Source organism: Geotrypetes seraphini, chromosome 18 (genome assembly GCF_902459505.1).
Source record: "Geotrypetes seraphini chromosome 18, aGeoSer1.1, whole genome shotgun sequence".
Classification (NCBI taxonomy): Eukaryota; Metazoa; Chordata; class Amphibia; order Gymnophiona; family Dermophiidae; genus Geotrypetes; species Geotrypetes seraphini.
The window spans coordinates 25,574,995-25,601,684 of NC_047101.1; the positions used below are offsets into that span (position 1 = coordinate 25,574,995).

The 26,690-nt window shown below is 47.6% G+C and overlaps 1 protein-coding gene across 2 annotated transcripts in view; it reads right to left on the reverse strand.

Moving 5' to 3' along the window:
* Nucleotides 1–26,690, reverse strand: part of HNRNPH1 (heterogeneous nuclear ribonucleoprotein H1) — a 147,187-nt gene that overhangs the window by 114,841 nt on the left and 5,656 nt on the right. For both annotated transcript variants that reach the window (XM_033926942.1, XM_033926941.1), the window contains exons 3-4: nt 10,466–10,621; nt 6,178–6,321 (exon numbers count right to left, since the gene is read on the reverse strand). In XM_033926942.1, coding sequence (XP_033782833.1) covers nt 6,178–6,321; nt 10,466–10,621 — 300 coding nt within the window. The remainder of the gene's footprint in view (nt 1–6,177; nt 6,322–10,465; nt 10,622–26,690) is intronic.

A 26,690-nucleotide genomic window follows, 5' to 3' on the forward strand; every position in this document is an offset into this window, starting at 1 on the left:
AGATTTCTGTAATGAATGATTAACTTTTCCCATGATAAGATTTTTGATTAGAGGGAAATGGGGTGGGATTTTATTTCTGATTATTACATACTATATCAATATTAGAATGAATTTACAATAAAGTGGATTATATGTATTACTGATTGGGAGGGAGGGAGGGGTGAGGGATTATTATATTCAATAAGAATTATATAAATTTAGATTTCTTGTATAATATTATAACTTTATATAATATTAATTTTTTAAAGAAATGTTAAATTTGATGTTAATATGCGAGTTAATCAAGTGTGTATATTCAAGTTTCTAATGAGTTTATTTGAAACTTGTTGTAATAAGAAAATGAATAAAGATTTATAAACATGAAAAAAATCAATTTATTAGATTTAGAGATTACTCAAAAAGAACATTTTGAAACTAACGTTCATAAAAAATACTTTTATAAATTACTGTAGCAGCCACACGGTGAATCTTCAAAATAACTTACTGTATTTTTTAGACCATAAGATGCACTTTTTCCACCCCTCAAAAAGGGGGTGCGTCTTATGGACCAAATACACTGCCCCCCCCCCCCAAAAAAAAACACCTTTTTTAGTGGTGGTGGTCTAGCGCGGTCTCCTGGATGGCTGCCTTTGTCTTAGAAGAGCGATGCACAAAGCAGGAGTGTGACCTTTGCGCTTCCTGCCTGGTTCCGCGCCGCTCTGTGATTGGTTGCAGTCAGTAACTAAAAGGGGGGCTGCGGGCGGCCAAGCACCAGATGCACCTACGTGTAGAGGAGGAAAAACCAAGAGGAGAAAAATTCTGAATCAAATTTTTTCCTCTTGGTTTTTCCTCCTCTACAGGTGGGTCATCTACTGGTGCGTCTTATGGTCCGAAAAATACAGTACCTTTTTCTCAGTTTTTGAAACCAAGAAGGAATTGTTCAACCATAAGCAAATTCAAATTTCAAGGCAAAAGACTATCAATAAAATTGAAAATCTGTGCATATCTAGAATCAGTATTCAAAAAAGGGCACTTAAGAGCGCAAGGTATTCAAATAGAGATTTATTGTTAGATGCAGGGTAAAGATGAAGATCTTCAAACATGTGTTTTGAGATATTCAGCTCATGGTAATACAGTTGCAAACATTCTAAGGAATAATTGTACTATTATGCAAGTGAATCCTAGGTTCAACAATTTCTTTACAAATTGCCTTCTCAAAAGAATCTAAGATATGCTCAGTCCAGTGATTACATTACATTAGTGACTTTTATTGCACCATTACCTTGCGATTCAAGGTAATGGAGATGGTCAGAGTGCAACAAAAGAAGGCTGTGAATTACATCACATTAGTGATTTCTATTCCACCAAGGCCTTGCGGTTCAAGTCGGATTACATAAAGGTTTTCAAGAGGTTTACAATAATTGAGACCTAGCATAAGAGTTGTCATAAGAGTTACATAAGAAATACCAAAGAGTAGTCGAGATCTAAAGGTGATAAATGAGGGTGATTAGAAGCATATTAGAGTTTGATTGGGTAATTGGAAGCATATTAGAGTATATTAAAGGTATATAGTGGGTAGGTGGGGTTTGGGTAGGAACTGGTCGTGTTAAATAGGTTTTATGTATTTTTTGAAGAGTAGAATGTTTTACCTTCTGGTCTATTGGATTCTCCTCTTTTGCATAGGCAGATGACATCCAACTCCTGTACCCTTTAGATACAGCAGACCCCAATGCGATAACAAATATAAATAATAAGTTAAAACAAATAAGTCAATGGCTTAAGGATAATATGTTGGCCTTGAACATAACAAAATCTTCAGTAATGTTTTTTCCATGGAAAAATTATCTTAAATTTTCATCGCAGATACTCTTAGATAATTTCCCACTCCAAATAGTAACAACGATGAAAATATTGGGAGTGATATTAGATCAGGAATTTTCTTATCATGATCAGTGGTTTAAAACTGTTTTTACAAGTTACGTCTCATTAGATCCTTATCAAAAGTTCTAAAACCAGAAGCTCTTAATATTCTCATTCACTCATTAATTATTTCTAGGTTTGATTATTGCAACACATTATATCATGGTTTAACCCAAAAAGAAATAAGATTACAAATAATACAAAATACAGCAATAAAAATTATTACTAATTCAAAAAAATATGACCATGTCACACCACTTCTACAAACAGCACACTGGTTACCAATTACACATAGAATAACTTTTAAAATTGTATTGTTAACATTTAAAACTTAACAATCTAATGCTCCAATATTCTTGGATCGTCTCTAATACCTTCATTCAGGGCACTTAGATCAACAGAACAGCATTTATTGACTATCCTTTCTCTGAAAGTAATAGGAACTAGATCTACTATCTTCTCGGTTCTAGCACCCCAGCTCTGGAACAATGTACCAATTTACTTACGTAATGAATCCTCTTTAGAAAAATGTAAAAGTTCTTTAAAAAGTTTCTTGAAACCTCAACAGAGAGAAACAGAATGGCAGTCTCACTGAAGAGAAACCTCAACAGGAGAAAATAAAGTTTCAGTCACAGCCAGAATTCAGGAGCTAGTTGAATAGCAACCATTTCCTGCTGGGAGATAGAGAATACTGGAGATACAGGAGGAGTGCCAGCCAATGGGACCACCTGTTAATCAGTTTCTCTATCTCCGCCTGCTGGTAGATGTGTGCTATCCATCTGCTGCTGTTGCTAGGGAAGGATGCATTCGAGATATAGATAGTATAACTTAACAATCATTAAATCTCATGATCTAAAAGTTAAAATTTTAATTAGACCTACGCATAGGTCACAAACTTCTCTTCTTTCTTTTCCACGATTATCTTTGCTCTTATATCTTTTCTTGTTACCCACCAGATGTGTTTTCCTTAAATGTTTTTTTCACTTTCTTTAAAGACTGTAGTTCATCCCCCTTGCCTTCTGTACCAGCTATTTATTTGTACGTATATACTATGTATTTAATTGTATAAAACTGTTTTGTCCCCTATTTTTAAAATGTTATATGCATTGAAGTATTTGACATTGCATGTACAACAAATCTTAATAAACTTGAAACTTGATAATAAATGCAAATTGTGCAGAATCTGTGATGTTACTCTACAGAAAAAACATTTTACTAATCCGTCAGATGGTAAGACATATGAGATCTGTCTTTTGAACTGCAAATCAGACCACATAGTGTATGTAATTATCTGCCCCTGTGAAAACTGGTACGTCGGAATGTTTACTAGACAATTCAAAATTAGAATGCTCAAACACAAATCCAATTTGAAGAGAAAAAAATTAAATGCACCGATTGTAGAACATTGTATAGAATTTAACCATTCATTTGAAGAACTTGCATCGACAAAGAAACACAGAATTGCTATGGCGGAGACCGACAGAGAAAATTATTAGAACATGAAGTAGAGAATGACATGGTGGCTGCTACCCGTGGCTAGCCCCAGGTAACCCGCCGAAACGGTGAGGGGGGGATAAAGTGCTCATTGCCCCATGGAGCGGTGAATGGCCTTGTCCCTGCAGTTAACGGAAGGAACGCATGTGGCCCCCTTCCTCCTAACAGCCAAATCTATCTTCTGTATCTCCCTCCCTCCTTCCCCCTTACTTTCGCAGCGCATTTTAAATTTAGAGAGCAACTTGCTCAAGCCGCCGGAGTCTGCCTGCAGTCACGTGTGTCTGTGAGCAGAAGCTTCTCCTCTGATGCAACTTCCGGTTGATTTGTAAGGAAGGGATAAGCTAAATATTACAGTACTGAGGCTTATATGGATGCTGCGTGAAGGGGACAGTGGTGGCGGGGAGGGGGCAGGGACAGTGGTTGCGGGGTAGGGTCAGTGGTTGCAGGGACAGGGCAGTGACAGGGACAAATTTTTCCCCCGTGTCATTCTCTAACATGAAACAATCTGAATTTCAAATTAAAAACTTTAAAACCAACAGGTTTGAACACTTCCACTGAATGGTCTGCTTTTCTTTAAATCAAACTGAGCATTAAATATTTAAGACTTGTGAGCCCTTTAAATTGCAAAAGCATGTATAGTGGTGATGTCATAACTAAAGAGTTAAATGAGCATGCTCGGCGTCTATCTTGTCAGTGCCATCTTTGATGCAGTAGTAAAGCTGTCCGAAGGAAGTACATCTTGGTTAAATGTATTTTACAATTTTTTGTCAGTTATAAGTAAAAAGGTTTTAACTGCACATTTTTTCGTTTGTAGCATTTAAAGACCCCTGAAGAAGCCAAGAAATTGTGGTGAAACGGGTCCCCGTTGGGCTACAGGCTACTTAAAGGTAAGTGCGGTTGTTTAGCAGCACTCTTAATTCATTATTTTTTTTTAATATCACATGAGTTTACAATTCGGCACAATACTTTGAATAATTCTATAAATGAAAGATTTTGATCTACGAAAGAAAGCTTGACCTGCTGATAACTGTCGTTATTGACACTAATCAGTGCAGGCACTCACATCTTTCCCTCTCATTTTTGACATGACAATGAAAGTTGTGATTTGAAAACTAGTTTGGTATCTTTGACTGACAGGTACCATCAGGGACTGGCCTGTCAGTTGCAGACCGAAGTCCGTGTAATCTTAATACAGGCAGAGCTGAATAATCGCTCCAAGCACCAAAACCCCTGAGAAAGGGACGAAAAACACACAATAATATAATAAATTTTGGAGAGCAGAACACACTCCTGCTGGCAGGCGTGCAGAAGGGAGAAACTGTAGGTGGAGCTAAGGATCCCAGTGAAATACAGCAGAGGCACAAAGAAAAAATCCAGAGTGGATTCCTTCTGCAGATGGCACTACCCATCTGTCTAGAACGTCTCACCTATTGCACTGGAAAAAGCATTTGCCTTACTTGAGGAAGTGAGTCACCAAAGTGTGCCCCTGTGAAAGATTAATAGTGTGTGCATGAACTGATGCTATCGTTGGTTTGCACTGCGATCACACAATACCATACACTTCTTTAAAATATGGTAACAAATCATAAAAAAGACAGTAAGTACAAGTGTTTCATTATTACACCATTTACATTTGTTTTCACAACTCAGGAGAAGCCACTGGAGCTTACTTTCAAGCACGAAAAATATTTTTATTCTAGATTTCTAACATACATCTCCTCATGCTTTCAAACCTGCTGACAAAGTTGCTCAGTAGCTCTTTTAAGCACTACTCAGTACAAAACCAATTTTTATATGCAATTTAATTTTGGATTAGATTTAAGAACCAAGTAATTTAAATATATAATGTACTGAGGCGTTTTAAAAGTCATCATTCCAAGTCCAGATATAGGTTTGTTTACTCCCATAACCATTGTACAGTACACATTAAATAGAAAGTCAAAAGACAGCTCATACACTTCTTTTGACCTGGGTCTAAGCCTTGTAATTGTAACTTCTAAACGCAAATCTTTCAGTGCATAATATATATACACAGAGGGGCCCTAAAAAATGTAGACACACTTCAAGCCTTGTGGACACTGTAGGCGATGTTGTTCGTGCAGTAGTTCACCAAAATCTATGATTACCACTTTGAGCACCTAATATGATTGCAGAAGTCAAACATAATAAAGCTTTTATGCAGATATTTTTCATGTTGAAATGTGTATACACTTTTGAGGCCCTTTGTATATTGTGAACTCAATTACAAGCTGCACTTTTATTCAATTTGATGAATATCAAAATATACGAAATCAACACAATACGTGTTTGTACACACACATTCAGAAAGTCAGTGAATCTAGATAAATTTAATGTATGAAAAATATGAATGCCCACTAACCTATGCACTAATGTGTTTAACCAATGTGTGTTGCATTTTTTATTGAGAACCGATCTACATTTTCCAAAACTGTTCTTAAATTTTTGGCATCTGCACATATCCTTAAGTCAATTAGTGAATGTTTATCTCATAAAAATGTCAAATGATTAAAGTTTTTGTATTCTTGGCAAGAAGAAGTAGAAATAAGATGTTCAAGTTTAAGGAGCAAACCCCCCCCCCAATCCCAATGGGCTACAAATGGAAAAAAAAACTATCAAAAGCCTAATTGTTAGGCTTCAAATTTACTATATAAAATGTTAATATATAAGAAACACTAACAAACTGAACAGGCTAAACAAGTGAACTACTGAGCAGCACAGAGCTGTAAAGAATTTGATGTTCATGTTTTGTAACCAGTTGCATACCTGAGAAGAACTGCACAATTTCTTCCTTGCTACAGCCAAATGGAAGTCCTCTGAGACGTACAAAGCCATCATTAGCAGTATCAGGGCTGTTGGGACCCGTGTGTTTCAGAACCCAATCCATTTCAACGCTGTTAGACTTGAACACTGAAAGAGGTGTTCAAAATTATATGTACTTTGAAAATACTACATAATCATATCACTCATCTCTGTGGAGTCATACAGCTGGAAAGACAGGGAGGCAATGGGTGTTTAAAATTTAGCTTCTCACTGTTATAAACAGCATAATGACTGAGATCATTAGTTTGCACATTTAAGGTGGTGAGTTTCTGGCTCTAATGCTGACATTTTCACCAACTATGTGCAATGAATGGAGACTTAAAAACCAGCAATCACAAACCAACCCAACTTAAGTTTTTGGTGGTCTCCATTCATTGCACTATAGTTGGTGAAAGTGTTATGTTGTGATTATTGTTTGTTTACACCATACTGTATTTTGGGGTCATATGCTGACATTTACATAACTTTTAAAGTACTCCTACGTACATTGCCCTGCACCCCCTTCCCCCAGTATCAAAACATTAGGTCTTTTCTGTTTAGAAAAATGAAAAATTGCCAGGGGGTGCTGAAAAGTTCTCAGCCCAACCAACTTTCTAAATTCTGAGAATTATGTTGCCAATGAGCTGAAAAGAGTATCATTTTATTTTGCAAAGTTCCAATTTGCAGAATCATAATGCTAAGCTAACTAATTTCACCATTCTCTGGAAATCATTGCCAGATAATGTAGTGAAATCAGTTAGCTTAGCGGGGTTTAAAAAAGGTTTGGATAATTTCCTAACAGAGAAGTCCATAGGCCATTATTGAGATGGCTTGGTGAAATCCACTGCTTACTCCTAGAATAAGCAGCTTAAAATCTGCTTTCCTACTTTGTAAGCTAGGTACTTGGGACCTGGATTGGCCACTGTTGGAAACAGGATACTAGGCTTGATGGACCTTAAGTCAACAAAAAGTGTGGAACTCCTAGCCTTCATGAAGTTTCTATTCCTACTGAAAAAAACTCCAAAGGAAATCTACGAATATATGATCCAAACAATGAGTGACAAATGCCCATCATACTCCATAGTGAATAAGTGGTACGCAAACTTTCAGTGTGGAGTATGATTTATAAGCAGATTTATAGCCCGTTACATTAACGGGTGCTAGAATATATGTGTGTGTGTGTGTGTCTGTCTATTTCTTTCTCTGTCTCCTTAGCCACTTTCTGTATTTCTGTCTTTCTTTCTTTTGGCTGTCCACCACCACCCCTTGCGTGCTCCCCCTGTCCATTCTCCCTTCTTTTTACCTCCCCTGTGTCCACCACCACCCCTTCACTGCTCCCCTTATCCAGCAGCAGCCCTTCTCCCTTTGTTTTATCTCACCCCTGTCCATCAGCACCTCTTCCTGCTCCCCCTGTCCAGCAGTAGGCCTCCCTTCCTTTTCCCCCCCCTGTCCATCAGCACCTCTTCCTGCTCCCCCTGTCCAGCAGTAGGCCTCCCTTCATTTTTCCCCCCTTGTCCATCAGCACCTCTTCCTGCTCCCCCTGTCCACGGGAGTTAGTACAGGCCTGGTCTCTGCCGTTCTCCCCGGAGTTTGTTCTTTACTCAGATAGAGTCTTTGCCGCCCCTCCCCCCCTTCACTTCCCGCAGGCCGACTACGAACCTGGTGATTCTAGCTGCAGTCTTCACACGCTGCTTCGGGTCCTTCTACTGCCCTGATTTACTCTGGCACATCCCTGATGACATCAGGCTGCTTGAATCGCCAGGTTCCTAGTCGGATCCGCGGGAAGGGAAGGGGGGCGGCAAAGGACTCGGACTCCTCTGACCTGTCGCGGAGGGCGGCCCGGCTCCATTTCTCGGTTTGTCCCGGAGAGGGGGGGCAGGAGGCGCTCTTTGTGCCCCAGTCCCGGCTTGTGGAGGCGTTCGTCGGCTGGCTGGGAGCGGGCTTGTGGAGGCGATCATCGGCTGGTGACGTACTCCGCGCATGCGCACTCTCGCCTAGCACGACAGATCAGATCTCAGGGAACACGCGGTGAGAGTGCGCGGCTAGCATTTTATTATTATAGATATATATATATGTTTTATTTATATATTACTTTTTGCAGTTGGATTTCCATGTGTCCATATTATGTAATGTGTTCCCCATTTATGGGGACAGGTAACTTTTATGGGGGACGGAGGGGATTCCTCACGGGACAGGCAGGAATGGAGGGGATTCCTCGCGGGGATGGGTAGGATTTTGGCGGGGACAGGTGGGATTTCTGTCCACGTGCAACTCTCTACTTGGCAGTCCCCAGTTATGTCAAACACCAGCTCTAGCAGGATACATATTTCAAATCTGATATATTCTAATCACAAGATAGAAATAAAATTATTTTATTCTACCTTTTGTTGTCTCTGGTTTATGCTTTCATCGTCTTTTCACTCTCTTCCATTCAGCGTATGTCCTCTGTCTCTTCAATCCAGCATCTGCCCCTTCCATTCACTATCTGCCCTCTCCCCCTTCCATATGGTATCTGCCTTCTTTCTATGCCCATCTCCCCTCTCCATCCAGCCTGTGCCCTCTTCCCTTTTTACATGATTCATTCTGCTTTCATTTTTATCTCTCCTACACCAGATCTAGCATCTTTGTCCCTCTCTCCTTATTTATCATCTGACCCCCTTCCCAATATCAATCTCTCTATTTTCTCATTGCTCTGTCTCTCCCATTTCCCTCATCTGATCTCTCTATTCCATCCTATTTCCCCTCCTCTAATCTCCCTGTCCCTTCCCCCTTTCCTCCTCCCAACAGTAACTCTCTTCCATTCCCTCCTCCCCTGTCAAGTAGTACCCCTTTCCCTCCCTCCTCCCCAGTCCAGGAGTACCCCTTCTCCCTTCCCTCTCCAGCAAATGCTTCCTCTCTTTAACCTAGCAGCAGCTCTGTGTGCTTTTAGCTTTGGCACACAGCTGCCCCTAAGCAGTAGTTTAGCCGCAGTTTCACGAGGCAGGCTCAGGGCCCTTGGTAGGCCGGCCCACATCACATCATCGATGTGAGCCAGCCTAGCAAAGGCCCCGAGGCTGCCTCATGAAAACGCGGCTAAACTACTGCTTAGGGGCAGCTGTGTGCCGAAGTTAAAAGCACACAGAGCTGCCGCTGCTGGTCTGGGGGTGCGGAGTCATACGCAGCGAAGGCAGGAGGCATATGCGGCGGAAGGCATACACAGCAGGAGGCAAGAGACCCAGTGAAGGCAGGAGTCCCGGCATACGCAACGGCAATAGGAAGTTGCAAGTCAGCTGACGCCGGCACCGCAGCCTCTCTTCCTGCCTAGTGTGCAGTTTGTGGAGAAGACCCAAATCCTTCATGGACCGGCAAGAAATTTTTGCGGACCAGCAGTTGGAAAACACTGCTCTAGAATAGATTCAGGACCCACTTCTTGAGCTTTGTACAACTTTGAGCCTTTGTACAACTTTGAGCCAGGGGAGGCTAAGCCCACAGCTCCAGCTATAGCTTCTGAAGTCTAATCAAAAATTGCTTCTAGATCAGAACAGAATAATCAGGTCAGAGCATATAGTTAGGATGTATAAGCCAATAAAGAATGTGATGGGACTCATAAAGGGACAAGTAGATATATTAAGAGTGATAAGGTGACCACTAAAACTATGCTATGACCATATTGTACTACTCTTCCCCCTTAATATTCACGGGGGTTAGGAGCAGAGCCAGCCTGCGAATATTTTAAAAATGCAAATAACTTTTAGGGCAGACTCTGACCCACCCCCGCCTCCCGGACCTCTCCCCCGCCTATCACGGGAACTCGCAGCAGTCATTTTTGTAGATGACTCTGCATGGGGCAGGAGCGTAGGAAGAGCGCTGCTGCTCTGCTTCACCGCTAGACCACTAGGTAAAGCTGTATAGAGATCCGGGAGGCAGGGGTGGTTCTGGGTAAAAAAACAACTCATGAATAACTGAAGTCACGAGTTTTAAAAGTGCGAATCGGGAGGGTGAAGTGTATTCGCAATTATTTCAGCATTTTGAACCACTCGTGCTTTTTGTGCAAATATTTCCTTACAGTGTTTTCCATAGAGTTTTCAATCTTGCAATTGTGGGACTTTAATGCCTTAATAAACATACACTATTCCAAATTCAAGCTAGTTTTCAAGCTTGTTGCTTCAAACTAAAACCAAAGGAAAAAGCAAATATAAATAAGTTAAAATTTTAACTAAAGTTATTAAAAGTTGTTTAAGACCCATACAGATTTCAAAGACAATAAACCAACCTTCAACGTATCTGTGTCCCATAGTTTCTCTGTCTTTTTTCAATGCTAGTTTCATTTCATCCTCAGATTCCAGTTCAACAAAGGCCTCACCACTGGGTCTGCCTTCTCTGGTGTAAATAAAATGAACACCCGAAGTCTCATTTAAAATCTTGCAATCTGAAAAAGCATATGGATAAACAAACAAGTAAGTTTGATGGCTCAAAAAAAAAAAAAATTTCAGATTTTTAGTAACTACCAGCCATGCAAAGACTCATCAGTATAAGGAATTCACTAGCTATATAAAATAAAATGAACCCAATTATTTGCTAATAACTTATGAGATTAAATTTCATATTAAAAATACTACCCACTGCATTTATAGAAACATATTAAATTCCAGAAAGTGGATTACCCATCACGACAAGCAGGAAAAATCTTTTTTCTTTTTTTTTTTAATTATTTTAAAGTTTTTTGTAAAGCATTTCCAACACAAAACAAACACATATTGTAAATTTCAAGTTTATTAAAATTTCTTATACCGCTCAGACTTCTGAGCAGTGTACAATAATAAAAATATTAAGCATTATACATTTACAAAAACAGGGTTAAGGACTAAACGACATGACAAAAAGGGGAAATTAGTAGCCAAAAGACTTCAATTTATAACAAACAGGAACAAAAGGTAAAAAGGGGAGAACTACAATATTTGATAGGAAAGAACAAATAAGGGACAAACAATAAGTGGTAAAGTAAATTTGCAAGATAAAATTATGAAATGAAGGAATTAAGAATTTTAGCCCTTATAAGGAGAAATTAGGTTCTTACCTGCTAATTTACTTTCTTTTAGCTTCTCCAGACCAGTAGAGGTTAATCTTTACAAATGGGTATATATCCAATCATGACCAGCAGGTGGAGACTGAAAACAAAACTGTGGGACAGTATATAATATACTCCCTTCTCTATTTACCTCAGTCTGCCGAATAGCCAAGCAGAACTAAGAACTGGAAAACAGAAAGAAAACAATACTCCGAACAGGAGTAACAAATAACATACCCAAATGCTGTTGGAAAATGCAGAGGAGAAATACCCGAAGGAAAATGTCCCCACAGCTCGCCAGCTAAGCCAGCCGAGCCACAGCCGCTGTTCTTTAATTCTCCCCGGCCCTAGAAAAATACTAGAACTCGCAGCAAAAAACAAAAACTGCCCGCGAAACAGCCCCAAGCACAACAACAATAGACAGGGTGGGGACCTCTACTGGTCTGGAGAAGCTAAAAGAAAGTAAATTAGCAGGTAAGAACCTAATTTCTCCTTCTTTAGCACTCTCCAGACCAGTAGAGGTTAATCTTTACAAATGGGACGTACCAAAGCAGTCCCTCACACGGGCGGGACCCCCGAAGGGCCGACACCAGAACACACACACCGAACACCGCGTCCTGACGCGCCAGAACATCTACCCGAAAGAGTCTGACAAAGGAATACAAGGAAGACCAAACCGCAGCCGTACAAATGTCCACTGGAGGCACGAGCGACGACTCAGCCCAAGAAGCCGCCTGACCCCGAGTAGAATGAGCTTTGAGAAACTCCGGAACGGGCTGCTGCCCCAGAAGAGAAGCGGAAGCAAAAGTCTCCTTGATCTAGCATGCAATAGTAGCCCTAGAAGCGCCAGCCCCCCAAAGAGGACCAGTCAGAAGGACAAAGAGATGATTTTATTTCCTGAGCTCCTGGGTCCGGTGCACATAAGAGCGAAGGACCCGACCAAAATCCAACATGCTCAGCTGACTTTGCTCAGAAGTGCCCTCCCAACTACCCAAGACCGGGAGGACCACAGATTGATTGACATGAAAAGGAAAAACTACTATTGGCAGAAAAGGAAGGAACAGGCCTCAAGACAACCTGCTCCCTAGAAAACTCCAAGAAGGGAGCCCTACAAAAGAAAGCATGTAGCTCAGAAACACGCCTAGCGGAAGAAATGTCCACCAAAAAGACCGTCTTCAGAGGAAGGTCCTTCAAAGAGCAGTCGCCCAACGGTTCGAAGGGCGGGTGCATCAGAATAGAGAGAACCAAACTGAGATTCCAAGAGGGAATAGAGGACCGCACGGGAGGCCTGAGCACCTTGGCCGCCCGCAAAAAGCGAATCACATCAGGAATGGCTGTCAAACGCTGACCCGTCACAAACCCCCGAAAGGCTGACAAGGCCACAAGCTGAACCCGGAGAGAAGCCGAAGCCAGGCCTCTATCCATGCCATCTTGCAAGAACTCTAAGAAGTTAGGCACAGAAAACGCGAAGAGAGACCACTCCCCGCACCTGGCACCACCCCTCAAAGAAGTGCCAAATCCACACAGAAGCCTGAGAGGTAGAAAGCCTCCAGGACCCCAAGAGTGTAGAAATCACCCTATCTGAATACCCCTTCTTACCAAGGCGACCCCTTTCAAAAGCCAAGCCGTAAGACAGAAGGGAGCCGGGTCGAACATGGGAATGGGACCCTGCGTCAGAAGGTCGTCCAAGGGAGGCAGAGGAAAAGGATCCGCCACCAGAGTGTCACCAGATCTGCGTATCACGGATGTCGAGGCCAATCTGGAGCCACCAGAACCCCCAGACCCGGATGGCGAACAATGCGGAGAAGAACTCTGCCCACTAATGGCCACGGAGGGAACCTGCACAACAGCCCCTCTGTTGGCCATGGTTGAACCAGAGCATCCAGACCCTCGGCCAGTCCATCCCTGCGACGACTGAAGAAGCGGAACACCTTGGCCTTGCCACTCGAGGCCGACAGGTCCATCAGGGACTGACCCCAAGCCGGCATTATCAATTGAAGAGCCACAGGGCTGAGACACCACTCTCTGTGATCTAAGATGTGACTGAGGAAGTTCGCCTGAACAACCTCTACCCCGGCCATGTGAGAGGCCGAGAGGTCCAGAAGGCGTGACTCCGCCCCAAAGCATGAGCCGAGCCGCCTCCTCCGCCACTTGAGCGCTCTTGGTGCCTCAACGATTGACATAAGCCACCGCTGTGGCATTGTCCGACCGGACTCTGACCGACTTGCCCCTCAAGCGGGAGCGGAAGGCTAATAGCGCCAGAGGGACAGCTCTGGTCTCCAACATGTTGATTGACCAGGATGCCTCCTTCATGGACCAGGTGCCCCTAGACACTGAGCCCCCCCAACCGAGGAGATTGGCATCCGAGAGAAGCACCGTCCACTGCGATAGGTCCAGACTCATCCTCTGGACCAGAAGAGAGGTCTGGAGCCACCAAAGAAGACTGCAGCGCGTCAAGCCACACAGAGGGACAGGGACCTCCAAACTGAGCCACTGGTGTGACCATCTACGGAGCCGAGCATACTGAAGAGACATGTGGGCCCACCACACAAAATCCAGGAACGCTGCCATCGACCCCAACACTTGGAGGAAATCCTGCGCCCGAGGACACCGGGACGCCAAAAGAAGGCGAATCTGAGATTGCAATTTGCTTACCCGGGCCCTGGAAGGAAGACCTTCCCACGGAGGTGTCGAACAGAACTCCAAGGTACTCCAGATACTGAGCGGGGACCAACCGACTCTTGGAAAGGTTGACCACCCAGCCCAGTGACCGGAGAACTCAACCACCCGAGCCGTAACTCGGGCGCTCTCCTGCAACGACTTCGCCCGAAACAACCAGTCATCCCAGAAGGGGTGTACCAGAATGCCCTCTGACTGCAATGCCACCGTGACGACCACCATCAACTTGGCGAACGTCCGGGGAGTCGTGGCCAGGCCCAAGGGAAGCACCCAGAACTGATAGTGCAGACCCAATATCGCCAAGCAAAGAAAGAGCTGAGGAGCGGCCCAAATGGAAACAGGCAAGTAGGCCTCCGCCAGAGCGAGAGAAGTCAGGAACTCCCCCGGCTGAACCGCCAGAAGGACAGACTGCAGTGTGTCCATGCGAATAAAAGGGAATTCTGAGAGTCCTGTTGACCTCAGGTTAAACCAAGGATGGGCCGAAAGGTCCCCTCCCTTTAGGGCCACAGAAAGGAAATGGCGTACCAGCCGATACCGCACTCCTGAGGGGACACTGGACAACTGCTTAGAGATCTAGCAAGCGCTGAAGGGTCTGGCGAAAGGCTAGCGTCTCCCATGCCACCTGACATGGAAAGGCTAGATATGATCCGGCAGAGAGCGGATAAAATTCAAGTACATAACCGTCCCGCCCCACCACCAGGACCCACTGATCGGACGTGAACTTGGCCCACTTTGGAAACAAGTTTCGAAGCCGGGCACCACCGGGAACCAAAGGGGGCGCCGGCAAAGAGACATCGCGCAGGACGGGCAGCAGGGGAACCGGGGGGGAAACTCCCAGCCCCCCGACGGGCCCCCTGAAAAAGACTGCATGCGCTAAGCCAACCGACCCTGGGGAAAAACCGGAAGCCTGGAAAGAAGCAGTCCCATGCCCCAGGCGAAACTTGCGAAATTCCCGCAGACGCCCCCGGGCAATGCCAACCCGAGAAGCCGGGCGGGCACGGTCCTCAGGCAGACGGGGCACCTCCGGGTCCGTCAGAGTCTGAACCACCGGATCTAAGTCCTCTCTAAACAAAAAACAACCCCCGAAAGGGAAATTTTGGGAAGTTCAGTGTTGGACGCGGCAACCGCCGACCAAGCGCGAAGCCACAAGGTACAGCGTGCGGCCACCAAAAGACCCAGACTTAGCAGCACCAAGTCACAAAGAACAACCGAGAGGAACGAGGCAGTCATCTCAAATTTCACCACCTCCAGATCCACTAAGGACCAGTCATCAGACTCACGATCCAGGACATGCTCAGACCACTGAAACACGGTGCGAGCCACCAACCCCACACAAATAGCTGCCGGGACCCCCAAGGCAGAGACATCAAAATTATACTTAAGAAGTGTCTCAAACGTACGCTCCTCAGAGACCCTAAGCGCAGATCCGTCCATAACAGGCACGGTATGCCGCTTAGGAAGTGCCGAGACCACCGCGTCCCCCATTGGCGTAATTAAGGTAGCCCTATCCCCCTCCGGGATGGGATACCCATGAGCCAAGGCGCACACCAAACGAAACGGCGCCCGTAGGCCACTGCGCCAACACAAAATCCCGAAAATCCTGATGCACAGGAAAAGAGCGGGAAACAGGACAGACCCCCTGAAGCAGAGGGGCCCCCATACGCGGGGTCTCCGGTGGCGCAACTTCGAAAATGCAGCACCAAGGAGACCTGCTACATCAGGTCTAAAAGCTCATCCCTCTGAATAAAAAGCGCACCACGGACGCATCTGCTCTGGAAGACGGGAAAACCGCCGCCCCGCTGCCAGCGGGCGTCCCCTCTAGAGGATCCTGGAAGCCCGCCAAAGCAGCCAGGTCCTCAACCATGCCAACACGCTCCTCCGACCATCAATTCGCAATCCAAGCCCCCCGGCGGGCGCTTGGATGAGGGAGGAGGAAGAGGGGACGCCAAACGAAAAGAGGGAGGCAAGCCATAGGGGACGCGGAGGGAAAACCACCCCCGAAACCCCCTAGGTGCACGTGGGACCCCCAAATGTCTGCACAAAGAAAGAAATTAAATTGGGGACAAAAAACCCCTGGGGGTCCCCAGGGACTCCCTGCCCCAGCAGGGGTCCCTGCTGAAACCTGCCCCTGTGTTTGTAATACAGGGGGGAAGGTCACCTGAGGTTGCAGACAAAATGGAGGGGCCAGACAGAGAAAATGGCGAAGTTCCCGCCAAAAATGCTCCCTCCATGGCCTGTAGCGGCTGAGAAGGCTGAACAGTCCCAGCCGCTAAAACAGGCAAGTCGGCATCAGCTGTCAAAAATTCAGCTGAGAGGGAATCCTTCGGCGAATCCCTCCGTGGGCGGTTGGGGAAGACCGGGCTTCCCCACTGCTCCCAGCCGACTCGCGAGGCACCATCGGCGGGGAGCTCTGGGCGCCTGCAGCCGCTGCCGACGGAGCTCCACCACCTCACCGACCCAAACCGCCGAGTTCAGGCCGGCCGCGAGTGCCTCGCGGCTGGACCTAATTGTGTCCCACTCCCCCGGAGAAGGGCACAATTGCTCCATACGCGACCTAGCTAGAAAAAAGTGCCGGTTAGATGAAAAAATACAGTAAAATACAGTTTTCTTAAAGGGAAACAACCCTCCAGACCGGCACTACCTCAGGATTTTTTTTTTTTTTTTTTACAGAACAGACTCCACAGGCTCTCGAAGCAATATGCCTTGCTTGATTTAGGGGGCAAGGCTTACTGCTGAGGCTCCTCTAAAAAAATGTGGGGAGGTGGAGGAAGTGGGGGGAGGGACCCCGCTCGAGACCCGCCGGGTTTGACACCCCCGAGGTCGGACGGACCCCCAAACAGGGCCCGCCCAAGCTCTGTCCGGCCAAAAACAGGGACTAGAAACCCCCTAAACAAATTCCAACAGCCCTACCAAGGGAGATGGGTACAGATCACTCAACACCTGCTGGAGACTGAAAGAAGACTGAGGTAAATAGAGAAGGGAGTATATTATATACTGTCCCACAGTTTTGTTTTCAGTCTCCACCTGCTGGTCATGATTGGATATATACCCATTTGTAAAGATTAACCTCTACTGGTCTGGAGAGTGCTAAAGAAAAGGAGGTTGTTTCAAAGGCATCCTGGAATACAAATGTTTTTAATTTGCCTTAAAATGAGGTAGACTTTTTTTTCTTCATGCAGATAATTGGGTATGGAGTTCCAAAGGGATGGTGCTGATATGGCTAAGTTATTTGATCGCATAGTATTTATATGTTTTAAAGACAGAATTGTGAGGAGATTCTGGTTTATCAGAGGGCTTTAGAAGGATTGTAGGGAATGAGAAGATTATTGATGAATTCCAGTTGATTGCTTAGATGGGTTTTGAATGCGAAAAGGATTTTGTAGCACTAAGAACCAAAAAGAGAGGAATATAGCTGGATAATACAAAAGACACTTCTGAACAATAGTGCTGCCCGATTTCCGATGTGAATCGATTCGATTTTTTTAAACATCGGCCTGGCCGATTCGGTGACCTCCTCCTTGTGCCTTCCTAAAGCAGGAGCGGCAGCACTGCCTCTTGCTGGCCTGCTGCTGCCGCTCCTGCTTTAGGTAGGGGGGAGGGTCAGTCGGGAAGAGCTGCAGAAATTCTGGTTTTACCTTGTTCCTTGCTTTGCCCTCTTTGCTGCTTCCTCCGGCTTCCCCCCCTGCTCTTACTACAGCCTGCAGAGAAGATCACTGGTGCTCTATGTGATCCTCAGAAGCACGGTCCCTATGACGCGATCCTGCCCCTGACATCAGAGGGAACATGCTTCTGAGGACGGTGGTAGCTTGCAAGGATCGCGTAGAACACCAACGATCCTCTCTGCAGGCTGCGGTAAGAGCGGGAAGCCTGAGGGGAAGCTGGAGAACATGCAGGCCTTTGGGGGGGGGCCTTCCAGGGAGCAGGTAAGGGAGAGGGGGTTCTGTAGGATAGAGGGGAGAAGAGGTGCTGCTGGACCTGGCAGAAAGGGAGGGAAAGGAACGGTGCTACACACTGGAGGGGAGGGTGAGATGGTGAATGGTGAGAGAGCTTGTTAGGTTGGGGGTGGGAAGGAGGGTTGCTACTCGAGGGAAGAGGCAAGGACAGAGAGAGAAAGCGTGCAGGAAGCAGAAAGTATTGGACTCATGGAGAGGGCAAGATGGATGGGGAGGCAGAAAGGAGGGAAGGAGGGAGAGATGTTGGATGAAGGGTAGTTGAGAAAAGGAGAGATGGTGGATCTGGGGTTGGTGGGGTCCATTGCTGCAGCTGCGTGGATTGAGATGAGAAAAGGGAAGATGCCAGACATCCAGGGAAGGGAAACAGAAGGGGAGGACAGAGATGGATGGTTAGCATGGAGAAAGAAGAAAGAAGGAGACCCTGGCAAGTGAGTTAGCAGAAGACAACAAAAGCCTGGGACCAACAAGATTTGAATAATGACCAGACAACAAAAGGTAGAAAAAATAATTTTATTTTCTGTTTTGTTATTACAATGTCAGATTTGAAGTGTGTATCCTGCCAGAGCTGGTGTTAGACCGCAAACGTGTGCTAGGATTTAACAGAGAGGAAAATTCTTGTTTATTTTGTTTATACCACAGCGCCAGTGTGGGTAGGAGAGGGCAAAGTGGGTGAAGAAGCTATAAAAGGTGTGAAGAGGCTATAAAATAAACTCACCAGAATGTTTGAAAAAAAAGAAAAAACCACAAACATCCACTTGGGCAGGAAAATCGAATCGAAAAATCAATTCAATAGGCTGAATCGAACTGAAATTTTTTTTCCTGAATCGGGCAGCACCCCCCTCCCATCAATAAAGACCAACCCAGACTAATTTGAAACTTCAGGTGGAAATAAATACTCTAGAAGCCACCTAAATATATATCATCTGATTACTGATCCAATTCAATCTCCACCAGAAAGGAAGACAGCTGTCCCCTTACAGACACAGTGGAGGAAGCTGAGACCCCATCATTGAGTATTATGCAAGGCTGGGATACAGGCTGCCTGAGTGGTCGCTGGTTGTGGATGATGAAAGGAATTTTTCTGTGGAAACCTAGGCTTGGAAGTGAAAGCCGACCCGTAAGAGGGAGAGAAAGACAGCTTACCTGGTCTATACTGCTTTGTATCTCAGAAACGTGTCCGGGAAGACAAGGCTTTGAAAGATCCCTTAGGCTTATCTTTTGGCCAATCTTTTCTAAAGCGCCGCAAAGATAAGGAGGAGGGCGAAAGATTGGGCCGGAAGGGACCGCGCACCTTCCCTCCCTTAAGTTTCTTTACGCCGCAAAGGTAAGGGGGATGGAGGGAGATTATCGAGTCGCTGAAGGGCGGTGAGGTGGCGAGAGGGAAGGGTGGATGCTGCAGGGCCAGAGAAATGAAGGGTACGGTGGTCTGGTGACGGGACAGATTTTTTCCCCGTGTCATTCTCTAATGCACATCTATGCTTCAAAGCACAGATCTCAAAAATAGTGAGGTCTGCTTATTTCATCATGTGGAAACTCTCTCATTTGAAGAATATTTTGTCAAATTGGGATTTGAGACAGGTACTTCAAGCTCTAGTACTATCCCAGATAGATTACTGTAAAGCACAGTTACTTACCGTAACAGGTGTTATCCAGGGACAGCAGGCATATATTCTCACATGTGGGTGACGTCATCTACGGAGCCCCGGCGCGGACAGCTTTTCAAGCAAACTTGATTAAAGTTTCAAGTTTGCACACTGCACCACGCATGTGCGTGCCTTCTCGCCCACTAGAGGGCGCATCCCACCTCGTGGTCCTCAGTTCCATAACTAGCAAGGAAGCCATCCCCGGGGAGGCGGGCGGGTTGTGAGAATATATGCCTGCTGTCCCTGGATAACACCTGTTACGGTAAGTAACTGTGCTTTATCCCAGGACAAGCAGGCATGATATTCTCACATGTGGGTGACCTCCAAGCTAACCAAAAAAGGGCAGGTGGGAGGATGGCAATTTAGGAAAACAGATTTTGCAAAACTGACTGGCCAAACCGGCCGTCACTCCTGGATAAAGTGTCCAGGCAGTAATGAGAGGTGAATGTATGAACCGAAGACCAAGTGGCAGCCTTGCATATGTCCTCCATCGGAGTGGATCGGAGGAAAGCTATCGAAGCTGCCATCGCTCGGACCTTGTGCCCCGTGACTCGACCCGGGGGAGGAAGGCCGGCCTGAGCGTAGCAAAAGGAAATGCAAGCGGCCAACCAGTTAGACAGAGTGCGCTTGGAAACTGGATGCCCTAATCGATTGGGATCGAAGGACAAAAACAATTGAGGAACCTTCCGATGAGGCCTGGTGCGTTGAAGATAAAATGCCAACGCCCTCTTACAGTCAAGCGTGTGAAGCGCCGTCTCGCCCGGATGGGAGTGGGGCTTCGGGAAGAACACAGGAAGGACAATGGACTGATTGAGGTGGAAGTCAGAAACAACTTTAGGTAAAAACTTAGGATGGGTGCGGAGGACCACCTTGTCGTGATGAAAGACAGTGAAAGGAGGGTCCGCAACCAAGGCTTGCAACTCCCCAATCCGCCTGGCGGAGGTGAGGGCAATCAGAAACACCGCCTTCCAAGTCAGAAATTTCAAGAGGGACTTGTTGAGTGGCTCAAAAGGGGGTTTCATCAGTTGAGCCAGAACTACATTCAAATTCCACACGACAGACGGAGGCTTAAGAGGGGGGCAAACCCTGAGTAACCCCTTCATGAAGCGTGTCACCAAGGGATGGAGTGACAGAGGGCGTCCCTCCAGAGGTTGGTGGAAAGCGGAAATCGCACTGAGATGAACCCGCACCGAAGTGGTTTTCAAGCCGGAGCGCGACAAATAAAATAAATATTCTAAGACCGAGGATACCGGAACTGATACCGGATCCAGGTGAAAAGACGAGCACCAGGTGGAAAACCTGGTCCATTTCTGCGCATAGCAAAGCCTCGTCGAGATCTTGCGGGAGGCTTCCAACACCTCCTTCACCGATTGAGACAGGTCCGGAGGAGTCAGGGAACAAGAAACCAGGCTGTCAGGTGCAATGACTGCAGATTGGGATGTAACATGGATCCTTGACTCTGAGACAGCAGAGAAGGAGAGACAGGCAGGGGAAGAGGCTCTCTGGCACTGAGCTGGAGCAGCAGGGAGAACCAGTGCTGACGCGGCCATCGAGGTGCTATGAGAATCATCGTGGCCGTGGACGATTTTAGGTGTACCAACGTTCGCATGATCAGAGGGAACGGAGGGAATGCATACAGGAACCTCCCTTCCCAGTCGAGTAGGAAGGCATCCGCTTCCAGACGGTCCTGCGAGTACATCCGAGAACAATATAGTGGTAGTTTGTGTGTCTCCGGAGAGGCAAACAGATCCACCTGTGGCGTTCCCCAGCGAGCGAAAACCTCGCGTAGAACTGCTGAGTGTAGAGTCCACTCGTGCGGTTGCAGAAGTCGACTCAGTTTGTCCGCCAGGCAATTCCGTTCTCCTTGGATGTAGACCGCCCGGAGGAAGATGTTCCGGGAGGCCGCCCACTCCCAGAGGCGAAGAGCTTCGGAGCAGAGGGGCCATGACCCCGTTCCTCCCTGCTTGTTCACATAATACATTGCCACCTGATTGTCCGTGCGGACGAGGACCACCTGGTCCTGCAATATGTGAACGAAGGCTCGAAGTGCTAGGAAGATGGCTCGCAGCTCTAGCACGTTGATGTGACACTGACGGTCTTCTGTCGACCACAGGCCCTGCGTGCGAAGACCGTCGAGATGGGCTCCCCACGCGTACTCCGAGGAGTCCGTGGTAAGGACCTTGCGAAAGGGCGGAGTGCGAAACAATAGCCCCATGGACAGATTTGAAGAGTCTGTCCACCAACGCAGCGATTTCCGCAAGGGCGGAGTTACCGAAATGAGGCGAGACACCGGGTCGCACTCCTGACGCCACTGGGACGCGAGGGTCCACTGAGGGATCCTCAGATGTAGCCTCGCAAACGGTGTGACATGTACCGTCGAGGCCATATGGCCCAGCAGCATCATCATGCGCTTGGCCGACACCTTCGACAGTTGAGAGACCTGGTGGCTCATCCGTACCAGGGCTTCCAACCGCTGGGTCGGCAGGTAGGAGCGTAGGCGCACCGTGTCCAGCACCGCACCTATGAATTGAAGAGACTGCGACGGCCTCAACTGAGACTTTGGAAAGTTTATCTCGAACCCGAGAGTTTGCAGGAAGGCAATAGACTGTCGGGTCGCTGAGATAACCCCCTCCCTGGTCGGGGCTTTGATGAGCCAATCGTCCAGGTAAGGGAACACGTGAAGTCCACGCGACCTGAGGGCTGCTGCAACCACCACCATGCACTTCGTGAATACTCGTGGGGACGCGGCCAGGCCGAAGGGCAGTACCCTGTACTGGAGGTGGAGGTCCCCCACCTGGAATCGTAAGAATCTTCGACAGGCGGGGTGCACCGGAACATGGGTGTATGCTTCCTTCAGGTCGAGGGAGCACATCCAGTCCCCTTCCTCCAAGAGGGGATACAGAACCGGGAGAGACAGCATTCGAAACTTCTCCCGGGCCAGGAATTTGTTGAGCTTCCTGAGGTCCAGTATGGGGCGCAGGTCCCCGGTCTTTTTTGGGACCAAGAAGTAGCGGGAGTAAAACCCCGTGCCCCACTGGTCCTTGGGGACCGGCTCGACCGCCCGAAGCTTCAAGAGGGCTTTGGCTTCGGTTATAAGGGTCGGTAGCTGCGAACGGTTGCAGGGGACTAAACTTGGGGGACTGTCCGGCGGCGAGGACACAAAGTTGAGCGAGTAGCCCTCGGAGACGATCCGGAGCACCCAAGCGTCTGAGGTAATCCCGGTCCATGCCTCCCGGAAGGACCGAAGACGGCCCCCGATAGGAAGGGGTTCTTGTGAAAGTGCGGAGGGGAACCCGCCCCGTCCGCTCAGCCCGTCAAAAGGAAGGCGCTGGCTTAGAAGGGCCCTGCGCCGGGGCTTGGGGTTGTCCCCCTCTGCCTCGCTGAGACGGACGTCTCGGAGGCGGTCTCGAGAAAGCCGGGGTCGACTTCTGAGGGTATCGGCGCGGCGGAGGCCGAAAGGGTTTCTGCGGCGGGGGCCTAGGTTTGGGGCGGACCAGGGATGCTAGAGAGCGCTCCTGTTCCGACAAGCGCTTGGTCGCCGCGTCCAATGACTCGTCGAATAACTCGGACCCCACACAAGGCAAGTCTGCCAGGCGTTCCTGCAGGTTTGGGTCCATGTCGAGGGTGCGAAGCCAGGCCAAGCGGCGCATGGCCACCGCGAGGGCCGACACCCTCGAAACCAGCTCAAAGGCGTCGTACACTGCATGGAATAGGTACAACCGCAATTGAGACAGGTTGGACATAAACTTGTCGAATCCTGCTCTTTGGGAGTCCGGTAACGAGTTTCGATATTGAGGAAGGTCCTTCACCATACCACGCAAAAAGGAGGAAAAGGTGAAGGCGTAATTTAGAACCCTGGTGGCCATCAGGGAATTTGAATAGAGGCGACGGCCAAACTTGTCCAGGGTCCGCCCCTCCCTGCCTGGTGGAACCGCCGCAGAAACCCGTGAGGGCTGTGATTTTTTAAGAGCAGACTCCACCAGAAGGGACTGGTGTGAGAGCTGCGCCTTATCGAACCCTTTAGGGGGAATCGTCCTATACTTCGATTCCATTTTTGAAGGCACAGACGTGACTGTAAGAGGGTTTGACAAGTTCTTCAGCCAGGTTTGCAGAAGGACACTGTTGAGAGGGAGTCTAGGCACCTCCCTAGGAAGAGTGGGGAGGTCCTGTTCCTCCAAAAATTCTTTGGAATACCGAGAGCCTACCATCAGGTCAATCCCCAGGGCTTGGGCCATGTCCTGAACAAAGGATGAAAATGAGGACGGCCTAGCCTGGGGAGAGGGGGTTCTCGACCGCCCCACCGAGGAGAGGGGGGAGGCCTCATGGGAATAATGAGGGTCCCTAACCGATCCCGAATCCCAGGATCCCCTCTCGAGGGCCCTCGAGGGGGAAGGGGAAGTTATCCTCCTCGCAGAACCCTTGGGTGAGGACCCCGGGGTTCGTGGGACACTCTCCCGTTTCCTCGGCGAGGCGGCCCGGGAAGACTTCCCATGGGGTGAGCGGAGGAGCCTCGGGTTGTCGAGGCGCAGCTCCGACACCTGCAGCGCCTCGCCCCCGAACGACGAGGAACGGTCGCGCCGAGGCGAGCCTCGGGGCCGCTTGGACTTCCTCGATCGACGCCCCGTCCGAGGTCGCGTCGAGGGCGAGGCGTGTCTGGAAGACCCGGAGGAAGAGGAGGAAAGGCGGCGCACTCTGCGCAACTTTTCTTTGGGCCTTACACTGCGCTCAGGGGGTTCCCCCGAGGTCGAGGTCCGGGGCGGGGCCGAGACCGAGGTGAACGGGGCCACAGTACCCGAGACCGAGGTCGCCGAGGCCGGGGCTCCCGAGGGAGCCGAGGCCGGGGCCTCCGAGACCGACGGCGCCCAGGCCGAGGTCGAGGCCGCCGGAACCGCAGCACGCTGCAACACTTCCAGGGCTCCCGACAGCTCCGATGAGATCAGAGCTCGGAGGAGATCCTGGAAGGCCGGAATCCCCACGAAGGTGGGGAGTTCCGCGTCCGGGGCACACTCCCTGGAGGGCGACCTCGGTCTCGAGTATTCCCTCGGGGTGTGCGGAGTCGAGGTCCGATGCGGGGCCGGGGTCGACCCACCCGCCTTGGCCTGACTCGAGGATGGCTTCTTTGCTGAAGGGGATGGAACAGAGGACTTACCCGAAGCTTGCTTCACTGACGACGCCTTCGAGGAAGAGGGCCGAGGCGAGGCCGAGGCCCCCGAGGACGAGGTCAAGGCCGGGGCCGAAGCCGAGGCCGACGTCGAGGCCTTAGGCGGCGCGTCGACGGCGAACAATTCGGCCATTCTTGCCTTACGGCGACGGAGGGCCCTGTTTTGGAAGGTAGCACAGCGATCACACGAGTCTGTCGGATGTTCAGGCCCAAGACAGACAATGCACCACCGGTGAGGGTCAGTGATGGAAAGCAACCTCTCGCACCGGCTGCACTTTTTGAATCCCGTAACAGGACGGGACATCCACGAAGAAAAAGAAGAAGGCCGGGAACGTACCGACGTCCCGCGGCCACGGCTTCCGGGAGCCCCCGGAGGCCGACGAAAAACGAAAGACTTTTTTTTTTTTTTTTTTTTTGAAAAGAAACGAAAGGAAAACAGCACCGCGAACTAATTCGAAGGGAAAAACAAACTAAACGCGGCAGCTAGAAGGCAAAAACACTGGAGCTCAGATCCACAGGGCTTTCTTGCTCCGCGGAAAAATTTGAACTGAGGACCACGAGGTGGGATGCGCCCTCTAGTGGGCGAGAAGGCACGCACATGCGTGGTGCAGTGTGCAAACTTGAAACTTTAATCAAGTTTGCTTGAAAAGCTGTCCGCGCCGGGGCTCCGTAGATGACGTCACCCACATGTGAGAATATCATGCCTGCTTGTCCTGGGATAATGGTATCTACCTAGGTTTACCACAACTACGAGGAAAAAATAGCCAAAGAGGCGAAAAACTTCAAGCCATTCTTTCGATATATTAAGGGGAAACTTGTCCAACAAGGTATTTATGACATTTTGCCAAATTGTTTGGCAAAATGCCTAACACTATATACACCGCCAAGGACGCTGAGGTCACAGAATTGTTGGTTGTTAGACACATCAAAGGGGAATGTTTTACGATATGTACGGACCAAAAATTCATGTGTCTCTATAGCTGGACCATTTATGTGGAATGCACTGTCTGGGACTTTACGGTTTTGTAGAAATCTATTGCAATTTTAAAAAGTTACTCAAGACCCATTTTTTTGTCCAAGCTTTTCTGGGCTAATGTTCTGCTTGAGTTAATTTTTACTTTCTGAATATCATCTTTATTACAGATTAGATTGGTGCTGCTTGATTCAAGTAAGGTAGTAGATGAGTGGTTGAGATGTAATTTATGGGTTGAGAGGGTATAATCTTATGATTTTTGCTGATGTAGAGGATCTTTATGTTGTGCAAGTCTTGAAATATGTATGTAATATTGTGAGCCGTCTTAGATAAAGGCAGATTAAAAATGTTTTAAATAAAATCGTATATTTGAGAACAAAGTTATATCATAAAATAACAGATTTACAGGGATAGCTTCATTTATTAAAGGAGTCACAGAAGGCTAAACCAAATTTTTTTTAACATGGTCCATTTTTGTCAGCCCCGTTTGAGGCTTTTTACATATACAGTATAATCTCGTTATAATGGAACCTAGTTTATAGTGGATGAGGTCCGCTGGTCCCTGCCAAGTGCCTTTATAAACACGCAGAAAATCATCGCATATAACGGACTTTCGGATATAACGGACAACCAATTTGGTCACCAGAGCCGCTTTTAGCTGTAGTTTTGTTCGGCTATACCAGACATGCGGGCTCCGCCTACAAGGCGTGTGGTGTGCCAGTGATATAGTATCAAAATGCAGCCCAGAAGAAAATGACAGATTATTTTTCTTTTTGATACAGTACAACATAATGCTTTAGAACAGTGGTCTCAAACTCGCGGCGCGGGGCCCACATGCGGCCCGCCAGGTACTATTTTGAAGAACTTAACATGTTTATCATAATCACAAAAGTAAAATAAAACAGTTTCTTGAACTCTTGATTTCTTGGTCTCTTTAGCTATAAATGACAATATTGTTATTAAGACTTAGCCAAAAAGAAAGATTTATGAACTAGAAAAGAGTTTTACCTCATGCAAAATT